The 13,916-nt window shown below is 52.1% G+C and overlaps 1 protein-coding gene across 1 annotated transcript in view; it reads right to left on the bottom strand.

Moving 5' to 3' along the window:
* MGAT5B (alpha-1,6-mannosylglycoprotein 6-beta-N-acetylglucosaminyltransferase B) overlaps positions 1 to 13,916 on the bottom strand; it is a 71,874-nt gene that overhangs the window by 31,604 nt on the left and 26,354 nt on the right. Inside the window, exons 3-4 of the mRNA XM_076353827.1 lie at positions 13,747 to 13,891; positions 1,130 to 1,242 (exon numbers count right to left, since the gene is read on the bottom strand). Of these exons, the coding sequence (XP_076209942.1) occupies positions 1,130 to 1,242; positions 13,747 to 13,891 (258 nt within the window). The remainder of the gene's footprint in view (positions 1 to 1,129; positions 1,243 to 13,746; positions 13,892 to 13,916) is intronic.

Genomic DNA, 13,916 nt, shown 5'->3' with positions numbered 1-13,916 from the left:
GAACCCCCCCCCAGCCCTGCTTCAACACTGAGAGCACGTTCCCCTTTCCTAAATCCCAGCAGGTCTCCTTATAGCACCTCCCAGCTGCTCTCACAGCCTGGTCCAGACCCCAGGTCCCACCTATCCACGCTCCTGTTAATCATCCGTAAGCAGCCTGCAGTATCTAAGGAAGCACTTGACACCCTTTACACTGTAAACCTGCAATAAAAATTGTCCTGCTGAGCTGTCGAGAGAAGACTCATCCCCCAGGGCCAGCCCCAGAATAAGGCACAGAAGTAGCTAAAAACAGTAATAGGATCTTTTCTTCCTCTGTGGTTGGATTAATAAAAGACAAGACCCCTCCTATAAGCCCTCCTTTGCCTATAACCGAAAAAGCATGAGGTGGAAGAGGCAACGGAAGCATCTTCTACCTGATGATGCCAGCCCAAACCTTGGGAAACATGCAGCCGTGTGGAGAAACATCTGGAGAGCCCAGCTGCCCTTGCAGCACTGCCGGGTTGGGATGGGAACGTCTCTCCTGGTGCTGGATCCCAGCCTCTGGGCTTTGGATCCAAACCACCACATTTTTCTGTCCAGGTGTTCGTGCTGGCACTGCTCCTCATCTTTAATTCTGCGGCATTTATTTCTGACAGCAATTCAGATTTGTCACCATTCCTCCCCCTTGCAGGTATGAGTTTCCCAGGTGTTGCTCCTCTGCAGATTGATCTCCCCAGCTCTTGAGTCCTCCTGGGCCAAGTGAAGCAAGGCTTTTAGAAGATTACTGCTGTCAGAGGCCCCGGAGGGTGGATCCCTATGCGGCCTCCTTTTCCTGGCTGTAATAGCAAGGTGAGAGCCCTGGAAACCTCCGAGAAGGCTCAGACCACACTCAGGACCTCCTCTCCCTCAAAGACAGTCAGACCACGTGCTGCGTCCGCACAGGGTTAGACACAAACAGCCCTAGGAGGGCTGCCAAAGAGCTTCAGGTGCCCTACTTAGTCCTGCAGACAGGAGTGAGCTGGGTAACCTCAGATCAGCATCCGTTCCCCTGCGTTTTTACGAAACTTTTCACGCTAGGCTTAGCTGGATCTCCCTATTGCAACTGCATAACACGTAGGAGGTTTGGGGCGTGGGGACCCCTGGGGACACTCACCTTTCCCGTTCAGGAGGCTGTTCCGGAGAATCTGATCTACTTTTATTGCGATGTCCGAGACATTTTGAGCTATAGCTTGGATCCTCTCCATCAACCCGGCTGCTGGCTGGAACCTGGGAAAAAAAACCAAATAGACCCTGAAAACTTGATGTCTCCCAGTGGTGGTACCCAGGGGTGCTTACAGCAAACTTGCCATCCTTGGAAGCTGCCAGCAGGTTGAATTTAGCTCCAGACTGCAACATGGGAACGCCTGGTCCAGCGTGTACCAGGCAAAGAGCTCATTGCCTTCCAAGAGGTTTAATTAAAAACCTATGTAAATCAGCATTCTGCCATTTTTCGCAGTGTGCTGATAAACACGGATACATCTGTACATTTTACATGGGGAAATATTAAATAGGCTGGAAAAAAAAAAGTTTTCCTTTTTTCAGATGTGCTATGTTTGAAAATCCTCTGCTGTGATTATTGGCCTCGCAGTGCGTGTAGGAAGCCGTGCTGGGGAAAAAAGGGAGAAAAAAACCCAAAAAAATACAGAGAAAGGAAGGCAAAACCAGAAGCGGGTTGAGGAAGCTTGTGGGCCTGGAGCAGACTGCAGCCAGATGCAAAACACGCAAGACACATGGATGGCCTGAGCCAGCCCGTCCACCAGAGCGGATTTCCAGGCGTCCTGGCGAGGAGCAGCGGCAGGGTGCCGGGGTGAGCATCGGCAGCGCGGCAGGAGCCAGGGCTGAGCTGGCTGTCGCAGCCCCAGCAAAGCCTGCAGGCACCTTCCCACCAAGGCTTGAGATCAGATTCCACCGGTTTGAATAGCTGCGTACGCCGTCTAGCGAATTAAACCTCGCAATCAATACCATCCTGGGTAAACAGCACCGTTAAACTCATCTACATAACACACTGTGTAGACGGAGCGACAGAGCACTGTAAAGAGGCCGGGTGTCAATTAAAACCCGGTGTAATATAAAAAAGGGCAAGAGAACTCAATCCATCAGCAGTGGTGTCCTGCCAGGCTTGACAAGGAGCAAGCTCTCCACATCCAACGCCTCGCCTGCCATTTCCACCGCAAACAACAACCACATCTCGACGAGCGCTGTTATCGCAGTAAATAATTTCCCCTCCTGCAGCATCTTGGGTCATAAGTTTTCCCTCCTGCTGCCACAGAGATCATTATAATACAAGGAAGTGTCATAAGCAGTGAGCAAAACCAAAGGGGCTACCTTGAATACTCTTGGCACAAAAAATATGTGCTGATGTCAGGTCCTTCTCGGTGAAGTTTTATGTTTGTTCTCCGGCAGATCAGTGAACCCAAAGGCTGGGATTTAAAGTACCTCTGTCCTCAAGGCTAAAAAAATCCTGGTTTTATGAACCGATACTGCTTCGGTTGTTGATTTAAAGTCCATTCGCTAGCAGTAAGCAGCCCACGTTTTTCCTTCTGGCGTGGTTTATGACCATCAATACTCAACCTGCATACCTCCACAGGGAGCCACATATCTTAGGCTTTTAAGAAATAATAATTAAACGCAGAGGACACCATTGCCCCCAAGTAACTTTCAACCTTCTGCAGAGAATAAACCCCAGGTCTCCTGCCAGCTGCTGTAACCGCTGCAACAGGGAGGTTGCTCATGAGGCTCTGGTAACATACAGGCACAAAAATTACCTGTGATGAGCTCTGCTTGGGAGCGTGGCTCCGAGGAGATAAAATGCTCCCGGCCTGAGGGCTGCACAGCTCAGCCAGCCCTGAAAGCTCTCAACTCCCCGGGTTTCTGCAACCCTTTTTCCTCCGGCAAGCAGCCATCAGACCACGCAGGTGATGCACATGCACTCAGTAAACAGGGAAAAGCTGGGATGGGCAGTTTAGGAGCAAACGTCCCAAGGATGCAGTGAATTTAGAACCAGCGAGCCCAACCTCCTGCTCCAACAACAGGAGAGGGACATCAGCTTGGTGGAGGTGCTCCTCAGGTTTCTCCACCACTGGAGAAAGGAGAGAGGATGAGCACAGCCACGGCAGCCCTGCTCCCATAGAATCATAGAATCATTGAGGTTGGAAAAGACCTCTAAGATCATCGAGTCCAACCGTCGACCCAACACCACCATGTCCACTAAACCATGTCCCTAAGTGCCTCATCTACTCGTCTTTTAAATACCTCCAGGGATGGGGACTCCACCACTTCCCTGGGCAGCCTGTTCCAATGTTTCACCACTCTTTCAGTAAAGACATTTTTCCTCACGTCCAATCTAAACCTCCCCTGGCACAACTTGAGGCCGTTTCCTCTCGTCCTGTCACTTGTTACTTGGGAGAAGAGACCGACCCCCACCTCGCTACAACCTCCTTTCAGGTAGTTGTAGAGAGCGATGAGGTCTCCCCTCAGCCTCCTTTTCTCCAGGCTAAACAACCCCAGTTCCCTCAGCCGCTCCTCATCAGACTTGTTCTCCAGACCCCTCACCAGCCTCGTTGCCCTTCTCTGGACACGCTCCAGCACCTCAATGTCCTTCTTGTAGTGAGGGGCCCAAAAATGAACACAGTATTCGAGGTGCGGCCTCACCAGTGCCGAGTACAGGGGCACGATCACTTCCCTACTCCTGCTGGCCACACTATTTCTGATACAGGCCAGGATGCCATTGGCCTTCTTGGCCACCTGGGCACACTGCCGGCTCATGTTCAGCCAGCTGTCGACCAGCACCCCCAGGTCCTTTTCCGACAGGCAGCTTTCCAGCCCCTCTTCCCCAAGCCTGTAGCGCTGCATGGGGTTGTTGTGGCCGAAGTGCAGGACCCGGCACTTGGCCTTGTTGAACCTCATACAGTTGGCCTGGGCCCATCGATCCAGCCTGTCCAGGTCCCTCTGCAGAGCCTTCCTACCCTCGAGCAGATCAACGCTCCCGCCCAACTTGGTGTCATCTGCAAACTTACTGAGGGTGCACTCAATCCCCGCCATGCTTCAGAGCACCTGGATTAGCCCATAATCCAACTTCTGCCTCCTCCCAGAAGCTATCCCAATTCTCACTTGGGTCCGAACCCGCTCCCAAACACCCAGGTAATTAGGCAAATCTCAAAAGTCAACAGCAACCTCCGTCCCCATCTCCTCTCTGATGACCTCCAGACCTCAGGAGGGTACTGGGCGTTAAACACTGGGCACCCACAAACACGTGCAAACAAAAATCAGGATCGTCATCCTAAATAAACGGCTTTCTTCCAGGCTCAGCTTCGCAGCCAGCCTAAGCCCCGCCAGAGCTCTGGCCACAGCAGCGGTTTCCACCGGGTGATGGATCTGGCCCGGCACCTATGCCAGCTTGCCCAGCTCTTGTAAGCTACAACTGGTCCCCAAATACAAAGATTTCAACATGGAGTCCTTCGATGTAAAATGTATGTTTGATCACGCTCAGACAGCACTTTCAGTTCTCGCAAACAAGACAGCCGTGTCGCATGGGCTCTGTGAGGCTTTCCCCGAAACACAGAGCATTACTGAAAAGCGACACACGGTTCAGTGTCCGCCATGGTTCTTGGCATACATTAAGAAGATGGAAAAATTACAGAAAACATCCCTCCAAAACAAGCAACCAGGCTCAAATCTCCCACCACTTGCACACTCATCACCCTTATTTGTCAAACCAGTTTACTCCAAATCCCCACGACTTCGAGCGAGGGATTTTATGCTTGGGGTGAAGAGCCCCAAACATCAGGAGCACTGATGGGCCTCAGTGTTAGCACTAACGCTGGCAGCACTGAGTCAGCCACCTCGGTGTTTTTATCTGCTGGGCAACAGGGCTATCACCTGAGCAGCAAAATTCATTGAACGTATTAAAGAGATGACAAGAAGGTTAAGCAGAAGTTCCATCACCTATCATTACAGTGATTTGTCACCTGGGCAGAGGACAAGAAAATAAGACATTTAAAGCAAAACCTTAAATGCAAAAAGGTTTTCTGTAGCTCGTCAGAATTTGATGCCTTATTCTTAGTAACTGGAGACACTGGGAAGGACAAGGTAAGTGGCTTATTCTGCTCAGTGACAGCTAAGCAGAAGGGAAATATCCCACCGCGTGCCTCCATCCTAGCTGGGATGCCAGCACCGCTTCTGCCGGCCCAGCGGAAAGAAGAGCTTGCTTCCAGCGCTACCACTGCACAGGGAGCAGCGACGGGCTTTTTTTTTTTTCTTCTTTCTTTTTTTTTTTCTTTTTTCCTTGTGGCTTTTTAAATTTTTCTATAGTGACAATATAAATGCCACCAAAATGCGCTGGGGCTGTGCCAGCTATTGAAACTGTAGTAAATTACTATGGGTTTTCTAGAACAAATTTTTCCCTGGGACCTTAAAACCGTTTACTACAGCAAATACAGTACTTTTACTTCTAACCATCAATATTGATTTCATCTTTATTATTTTCAGATTTATATTTCCCCATGTTGATTAAGATTCAGATCACACTATGCCTTATAATGCACTGCATACAGTATTAATCTCATTTCAAAAACTGCTATTAAGATGTATCTTTCCCCACCGGCAGATCATTTGCCATATAATATAGCTGGAGGTTTGAGTCTTCCTTTACTTTTTCATGCATTAATTTGGTTCCCTTTACTTTGTTTCTTGTCCCCAACCCCGCAGCAGCAGCTCGGATTCAGCCTGTTTATCCCTTTACAAGGCACTGTATTTTTATTGCCTTTTATAACAGTGGCATTATAAAAAAATGAATCTCTTTCTATTCGTGTGTTGTCTTCATAATACAAACCCTAAACATATTTGCTTGCTCATCCGATATTTCTTGCTATTAACTGGTGAAAGCAGTGACTTTGGGAAGACCGATACAGATGGAGAAAAGCAGATGTTTTGAAGATAATACATCAACAAATGCAACATACGCACGGAGCAGTTTACCAAAGGATTCCAACTTGCTCATTACGATGTCTGCGCTGCCGTTTGCCTCTTTAGAGATTTTTTTTTTTTTTTTCCCCTCCCCAAAGACCCAAGGCAGAGCAGAAAGCAGCTGGGAAGGGTGCCCAGGAGCCAGGGCTGGTGCTTGGCTCTTGCTGCTTCTCCACTCTGGGGACACAAATCACCCCTGATGTCCAGCCCCATGACAGCCTCGCTCTCCAGGACAGGGAGCCGAAATCCCGGAGGCAGCACTGATGGATAACCCTTCCTGGCAAGGGGAAAAGGGCCTTTCCCGTCCTCCTGGCTCCTGCTGCAGCATTCGAGGTACTGCCCGTTAAAATAGCTGGGGTAGCTCCTGGAGAAACAAACCTCTAGGGCATCTCCAGCAGGTCACCCCACAGGCTCAGGCTCCTCTCCCCATCCACTCAGGCGGGACGAGCTCGGAGTCACCCAACAGCCGGTGGAGGACATGCTGAGGAAAGCCGAGGGGTCCCCAAGGATGTGGGGAAAAGCCCTCATCCAAGTTCTGGATAATTAAAAAAGGTGATTTAAATCTCCAAGAAGATGGAGCAATTACAAGCTTTGCTCCTCTGGTGTAAGAGAATCCAAGTAAACCTCATCGATGCTGGAGGCAAAACTTCTTTCCAGGGATCCACACCCTTGTGCGCATCTCTGCATCCTTGCCGAGGTGGCTTGCACCCCAAAGGCCGGGAGCCAGGGGAGAGAGCAAGGAGAGGAACACAGACACAAGGGGGTTACCGGGCAGCTGATGCTCTCCCTAAAATTTGGGTCACGGTCCCCTGACACCGATGCTCCCAACGGGGGGCGTAGCAGGAGAGACAGTGGTGGCCGGGTGGGTGCCCCGCTCATCAGGCTCAGCTGCAGGCTTTGTGTTTATTCAACTTGTAATCCTGGTTTTAATCCTCTTAACTCCGGTGCTGAAGCTATTAGCCTGAGCCGGGATAAACAACCTTGGCTTGGTTGAGCTCAGGGTCCGTGCAGTGGTGGGGAGGCAGGAGAACAGCCAAGACCCCGGGGTGCCGTGTTGGGGAGTGCGGGGAGGGTCCCGTGCCCTGCTCCGCATGGGAAAGGCTCAGACCCCCAGGGAGCAGAGCAAAAGCCTAAAGCCCTGGTTGCTATCAGCTTGGCAGAAATTTTTAGCAACGTTAGGGGAAAAAAAAAAGTGCTGGGGCTGAGGCACGGGATTCGCAGCTTTGCTACCCCCAGCGCGGGCTCTGCCAGGTCGTTCAGCTCCTCGGTGCCTTTCCTGACGTCGAACAAGGACAGGGATGCTGTACCCAGCTTTGCAACCTCCCTCGGAGCCACGTACGAGAAGGCCCATACCACTGATAAGTGGTTTTATGCTTCACAGGCAGCTCCAGCCAGTCAAGTGGATAAAAATTTAAAAATATATAAAAAAAGAAAATAATCACAGAACAGCATCTGCTTCCAATGCAATTTCTGGTGTCTCTGTATACTGCAATCTTTTCCATTACACCTCAGGACTGAGACAAACAGCTCGGTCTCCCCTCCATGAACACCTGAATAAAGACCTGAGTTTGCTCTGGCCATGTTTGCGCCTGTTGGGAATCCACCCTGGGCAAATATCCCAGAGGATGTGTTTCGGGATGGGAACGTTCCTTAGGAACTCATCTGAAGCAAATATCGGATGATGCATGGGCAGAGCCCCGCCTGAACTCCTCCAACTCCAAGTTACGTAATAAATTGCGTAAGAAATACCAGAGCATTTGACTCACTAAAGTACTTCCATTTATTTTAATTTCCGTTTACTGTGGGTGACGTTTCTCACACAAATGCATTTAGAGGACCAGACCCTGAGCTAACCCAAAGCCCGCAGCTGCACACCCCCAGGGAAGGACGCTGCCATTTTAGCGAGCTGGCAATAAATTTCATGAAAAAAACCTAAGAAAACCAACTTTCTAATCAGAGCCAGTATCTTGCCAACATAGGGACAACTTGCCATCAAAGTTGAAAATCATTAGTTAAAATATTTTATGAATGCTATAAAGTGCTCCGAGCTCCCTCCCAAGCAGAACACGAAGCCGAAGCCACAAGCCCAAACCTTCGCTTTCCTCCTGACTCCCAGAGCAGCGCTGAGCTGAGCCGTACGCCCGGGCAGCAGTGGGTTTTATTTATGTGAACATGAAGGGTGATGGACAGGAGGGTTAGGGGATCAGTCACTCTGATGTATGTTAATCTTCACTTGGTTGGGGCATATATTTGCCTACATGCTTGAGTAACCTGACGCAGGCTGCGAGAAAGCACCTTCAGTGAGCTGCAGAGACATTGCCAGCCTCGGCAGTCTCGACTAAGAGGGACCTGCCCAAAAGTTAGACCAAAAATACCCAGTTTTGACCACGATCCCCGGGGCAGGGGATCCCCTGGGTGAGATGCTCTCCTGAGCCCGTGCTTTTCTACAGCCCTCAGCCTCGCATTTGCTTTGCCAGCTGGGTGTTTCATGGGCACGCTCCACTTCATTTTGGAAGGGTTATTTTGGCAGCCTGTGTTTCCACCATCAGCACTACAGCCTCCCCAGATGCCCCCCTCCATCGTGCCCCTGCCCCCCAGCTGCAAAGCCCCCAAGCCCATCCCTCTGGAGGGGGCTGCTTGCTCCCAGCTGCTCCAAAATCAGGGACACCCGACGGAGGGTTAACGGGATCTGATTTTCCTCATAGGGTAAATCAGACACACAGCCTGGGCAAAGGCATGCTGCTGCCACACTGCTGCCCACCCCACAGCACCGCTGCCAGCCCCCCAGCGCTGCTCCGAAGCCCTGGGCTCTGCGTGCCCCGGGGCACCGCGTGCCAAGGTCTTTCCCTGTGCAAGCCATTCCAGAAGACATAAACAACCCCGGCACAAAACCACCAGCAAGAGCACTTTGCCTCCACGTGTTAATGCACCGAGAAGCCTCATTTGCAAAGCCCTGCGACAAAGCAGCCCCTGGCGTATCAATGTTTCGGGCTGGAAAGGCACAAAATAAACAGAAAGCAAAGCCTACTGCAGAATTAGGTTCAGCAAATTGAGCTGGAGGTGCTGGGGGAGGTACAAGCCTGGGAGCAGGAGGGGAGGGTGTGAGTGACCTGGGCACACGTGGGCGCCTACACCCCCACCACATTGGCAATGCCCATCACCCTCCGGCTGCAGGTCTCTCCCAACAAGCCCAGAGCCCCTCGGGCAAGGTGGGGGCACACGGATGGATCCTGCTCCCCTGGCCACCCTGCTAGTGGTACACAGCCACCTCTCTGCTGTGCCTTAGAGGGAAAAGCAATTGATCTTAGCTGCCAGGCATGAATTTCCCTGTGCATCTCCTCCCCTGACCCTGATGGGCACCCCAGAAGTGAGGGGTCCTCACGACCCCCTGCGCTGTGCCCATTCCCCTCCGAGCTAACACCAAAAGCATCCAGGACCGGGCTGGAGACGCCCTCAGGAGCTGGCAAGAAACAACTCGCCACCTCTGCCGGGATGAAACAGCTTGCAGGACCCATGAGGAAGGAGAGCACCGGGGAGGAAGACTCCCACGGTGCTGGCTGCTGGGCTCTCCTGCCAGCCACATCCCTGATGCTGCTCCCAGGGCCGAGCTCTGCTCAGCAAAACAACAACCCAGCAAAGCTGGGCTGGATTGCAGGACGGGTCTTACCTTCCCTGCAGGCTGCTTCGGGGCTCTGCCCGCTCCAGACAGCTCCAGATGCCCTCGCTGAGCCCCACAGCGCGCCAAGGAGATGGGGAGAGGATGCACGGAGGAGTTTGAGACTGCTCCGGGCTCACCTGGATAGCAAGGGACCGTGGCGCCTGGCAGTGATTTCACTAAAGCCAGCTTATCAACGGCGACAATTCAGGAATTAATAGAGCCAGGCTGGCAGGATGCAGGAACATCACCCATTTAGTGTCATATTGTGAGACTTTTAATTACTGGGGGAATATGGAGTCATGTAATGATTACAAGAACAAATACTTAAAGTGTGTGGAAATTAACTGAGCCTTGGCAGTAATTAAGCTTGAAGATTAATCAGTCGTTAGCAAATAACACCCTTTGCAGGCTAACCACTATGTGGGGAAGAGGGACGACCAGGGATGCCAGCGCTGCGGATCCCAGTCTTCCCCGCTGCCACCTCCCCGTGGGCATGGGCAGGTCGGGAGCAGCCCGGCCCCCGGAGAAGGGCTTCTCCCAGCCCCAGCACTGTCAGGTTACGGTGCCAGCTTGGGTCAGCCACTTTAGACCCCCTCCCTCCCTCCCTCCCAAGCGCTTTCCAGTGAGGGGACCAACACTTCCACTGCGAACTAACATTTCCCTTGCCCAGTACATAGCTCTCCAGGAGGCTTCCATAAGTACTTCTAATTTCCTTCTCCTCTGATGATTTACAAGGGTTGCATTCAACTAACAGCGGTATTGATTTTTCTGCAGCTGACTGGCAGGCTGCTCGCCCTCGTTAGGGAACCCATCGCTTACCTTCCCAGCACGGGCAGGGTGCGGGCAGGGGGGAGCCGGAGAAGGGATCCAGCAACACCCAGGGCAGGCACAGCAGGCTGGTTCATGGGTGCAGCCTGTGTCCCCTTACCCCTGGGCAGCTCTTCGAAGGAGGACGTTGGACATTTGTGTTTCCCAAGAGCTTTATCTAAAGCATTGCGAGAGGCTGGTGGGCTACACATAGAGGCACCTATAGAGTATTCAATCAGACAGCACCTACGGAGCAACAGCAAAAGCTTCAGATGACGTTTGCCATGAAAGATCTTGGAGTAACTTTCAGCTGAGTAAAGCTGCCTGCCCTGGCAGCTGAGAGGCTTTCCAAAGCAGGTCATTAATCACACCCCGTATATTTAAATTCCTCCTTGTATTTTCCGAATGGGAAAGCCACCCCTGCCCTCTGTCAGAGCAGTGCTGGAGGGGGACAGTGCTCACGGGCTATTCCATAAAGCCCACCAAAGCCTTCACCTCTCCCTTTGGGCTTGGCAAACCCAAGCCCCCCCGATTTCATTGGAGATCCAGCGTTAAGCAGGAGAGTGCTTTGTGAAAACAAGAATTAATCCGCTTTTGCACAGGTGGAATTGCAAAGCCCATGCTTGCGGCTTTGCTGAGCAGGGAAGGAGACGAAGGCGGCCACCGTGCTAACCAGAGACGCTTTAAAGAATAAAATCCCTTTGAAATTAGCACCCTTTAATTGTATTATCTTTCGCTGACAGCTTCAAGTCAGTCACTGGTGATCAAAGAGACAGAGACAGGGAGGGAAGGAGGAAACAAGCCCTTGGTGGAGTCCGGGGGTCCTAATAATGAACAACACCAGGGTGTCTCCGCAGCCCCGGAGCTGATCTGGGTTCAGGAGACACCACTCGGTCCTGGTGCGGTTGGTGGTACCTGCTCCCCCTTGGCACAGGGAGTCCCTGGGGGCTGCAGCCGATTACCCACCGAGGGACGGGGACCTCAGCACACCTCTCCCCAGCTCCATGGGGTCTCAGCCCAGGTTTTGCACCAGCTGCTCTAAGATTCTCCCCAGGATGCTCCACGCAGCTCTGGAGAGCATCCATCAGAGCAGCAGGGTCAGCCTGGAGCCGGGCTCTGCTTGGAGCAGGGCGGCAGACGGGGTGTATTGGCTCTGCACCCTTCCAGCTGCCTCATGCACCCCGCAAAAGGAGGGCAGGGACCAGGACAAGCCAAGAAAGGTCACTATGGATGAGGGAGCATGCCTGGCAGCAGAGACAGAGCCGCTTAAACCTGCTGAGACCCAGCACAGCTGTAACACTTCCAACATGTCTCCTCTGACCACAGACCTCAGCCAAACCCGGGGGCTGCAGGGAAGGAGGGCAGCGCTCGGGAAATGCTTCACAAGTGTTTGCAAATGCTGCCGGTGCTTTGTTACAGACCATCACAGCAAAAATCCATCCACAGGAAACCCCCCCACAATGGTTGCTTCATCTGGAGATGCTCTGCCCCGTGACCAAAACCTGATCTTCAGAGGCTCATCAAGGAGATGAGACAGATCAGTTTTGATGCAGGATCAAGTGAAGGGACTTGAATGCACTTAAGGGGTAATTTAAAAGGAGCAAAAGGTGATATAAACTAGTTGTCCCTGATTTTCTGTTCCTGAAAATTAAGACATCTGTAATCTCAACTGCTCAAGCCCATCTCAGCACATACACAAAACCCACGGCTGTTTTGATGTGCTGGGTCCATAAGCTCCCATCCTCTCTGGTCTTGCCAAGCGATGGCCCTGGAGTCACCAGCCACATGGCAGATCTGAAACGCCAGATCCCCAACTGCAGCGACTGCTGCCAGTTCACATTAAATGCTTTTAAGTTTCTCTCTTGGCCGCTGGTGTACAGAAATTACCATCACCTGAAATTACTGGTTCTTTTAACACAAGATTGGCCAAGAAAATCATCAAATGCGAGCGAGCGCCTTCCAGTCGCTGGCTGTAATTGTCCTGCCCATTCCTCTCCAGGATTACCGTTGTCCTCCTTGTACGCTTGGGTACCAGCCAGCCTCGTAACGACAAAATCCCCTGCCATTACCAAGGTAAATTATACTTTTCAGTAGTTGAAATTATGTTACTTAAAAGGCAAGACCATGCACTCCGAGGCTGCCTGTACAGCTTTAATTCATGTGTACACGCAGTATGGCACAGCACAGCCTTTAATTATAGGCTCACTTACTCTATTTTCCATTATAGGCACAAAAGAGGCTCGTAAGGAAAGCAAGGGAGAGAAATGGAAATGAAGATGGAAACAGGGAGGAACAGGAACCCCCGCCGACTGTCGAGCACGGCCACAACAGGAGGCCGAGGTGGGAACACTAGGCAGGAGCCGCCGGGATGCACCGCAGCTCCCACGCCGGCTCCGGTGGCACGGCACAGGCCAGAGGAGCCCGCTGCACGTCACATCCCTGCCACCCACCGCTCACGTGTCACCTGCGACTCCACCTGAGCAAAAATCTACGCTGGCATTTTTTTTTGCATTGCAAAGTTTGTCCCAAGTGCTGCCCCTCGTTTTTTTCATCCCCGCCCCTCCACATTCAGGTTGCTTTAGTTACCATTTTTGCAGGCCTTGGCATGACAGCCAAATTAGTATTAATAAATGTTTAAAGGCTCTCAAAGCAAAGGGAAATGTCTCTTTAGCAAATCTGCATGTCACGATGGGAAGGTCTGATGGCATCTCTCAAGCTGCCGGCCAGGACGGATGCGGTGCGTGCATCACGAGGAGCCAGGACGCCAGCTCTGCGCAGCAAGCGTTTCGGGGCCCGACAGTTTCCTCCTCTTTCATTTTAAGCCTTGCTCAACTCCAAGGCTGAACATATCAGCCCCGGATTTCAAACAACAATCACTTCCACAGCTACCCGAGCAATATGGGCACAAAGAAACCGGCCTGAGCTCGCTCGGGGATTTAATGGCAGAGGGAGCACAGCCCACGCACCGGGTACTACTCCAGCCATTGGCGAGTCCCACCTCCAGCTCTACCACAGCACGGCGGTGAAGAGACACCCTCCCACACTGCAACACTAGCAGCTGGGACAGGTGCTACAAGTAACCCCGAAATTCACAGTAATTTCAGAAATCCCAAAAGAAAAGGTTTCCAGAAATGGCAAACAACAAGACTGCAAAAGATCTGCCCAAGCCCCATGCCCTGGTGGACTCCACCATTCCCACCCAGCAGCTCAGCCCGGCACCGCAAAGCGCATTGGGGTTTTTTGTTCCTGCAAACCCCCCGAGCCCGACGCCGCTCCACGGGGCATCATCGCGGCCGACTGACCTGTCCAGAGGGAATCGCGCTTCATCCCCTTTGTGGAAGTCAGTGCTATTCTCCAGCCTGGCCAAGATGTCCATCTTCTTCATCAGCATCTCCAGCATGTCGCTCATTCGCCGCAGCACCCCTCGGGACTCCAGCGCGCCCATCACTGCAGGCACACAAAGAGCAAGCGA

This window comes from Aptenodytes patagonicus, chromosome 16 (assembly GCF_965638725.1).
Source record: "Aptenodytes patagonicus chromosome 16, bAptPat1.pri.cur, whole genome shotgun sequence".
Classification (NCBI taxonomy): Eukaryota; Metazoa; Chordata; class Aves; order Sphenisciformes; family Spheniscidae; genus Aptenodytes; species Aptenodytes patagonicus.
The sequence above is the reverse complement of the archived record's forward strand: the minus strand, read 5'-3'. Positions and strand labels throughout refer to the sequence as shown.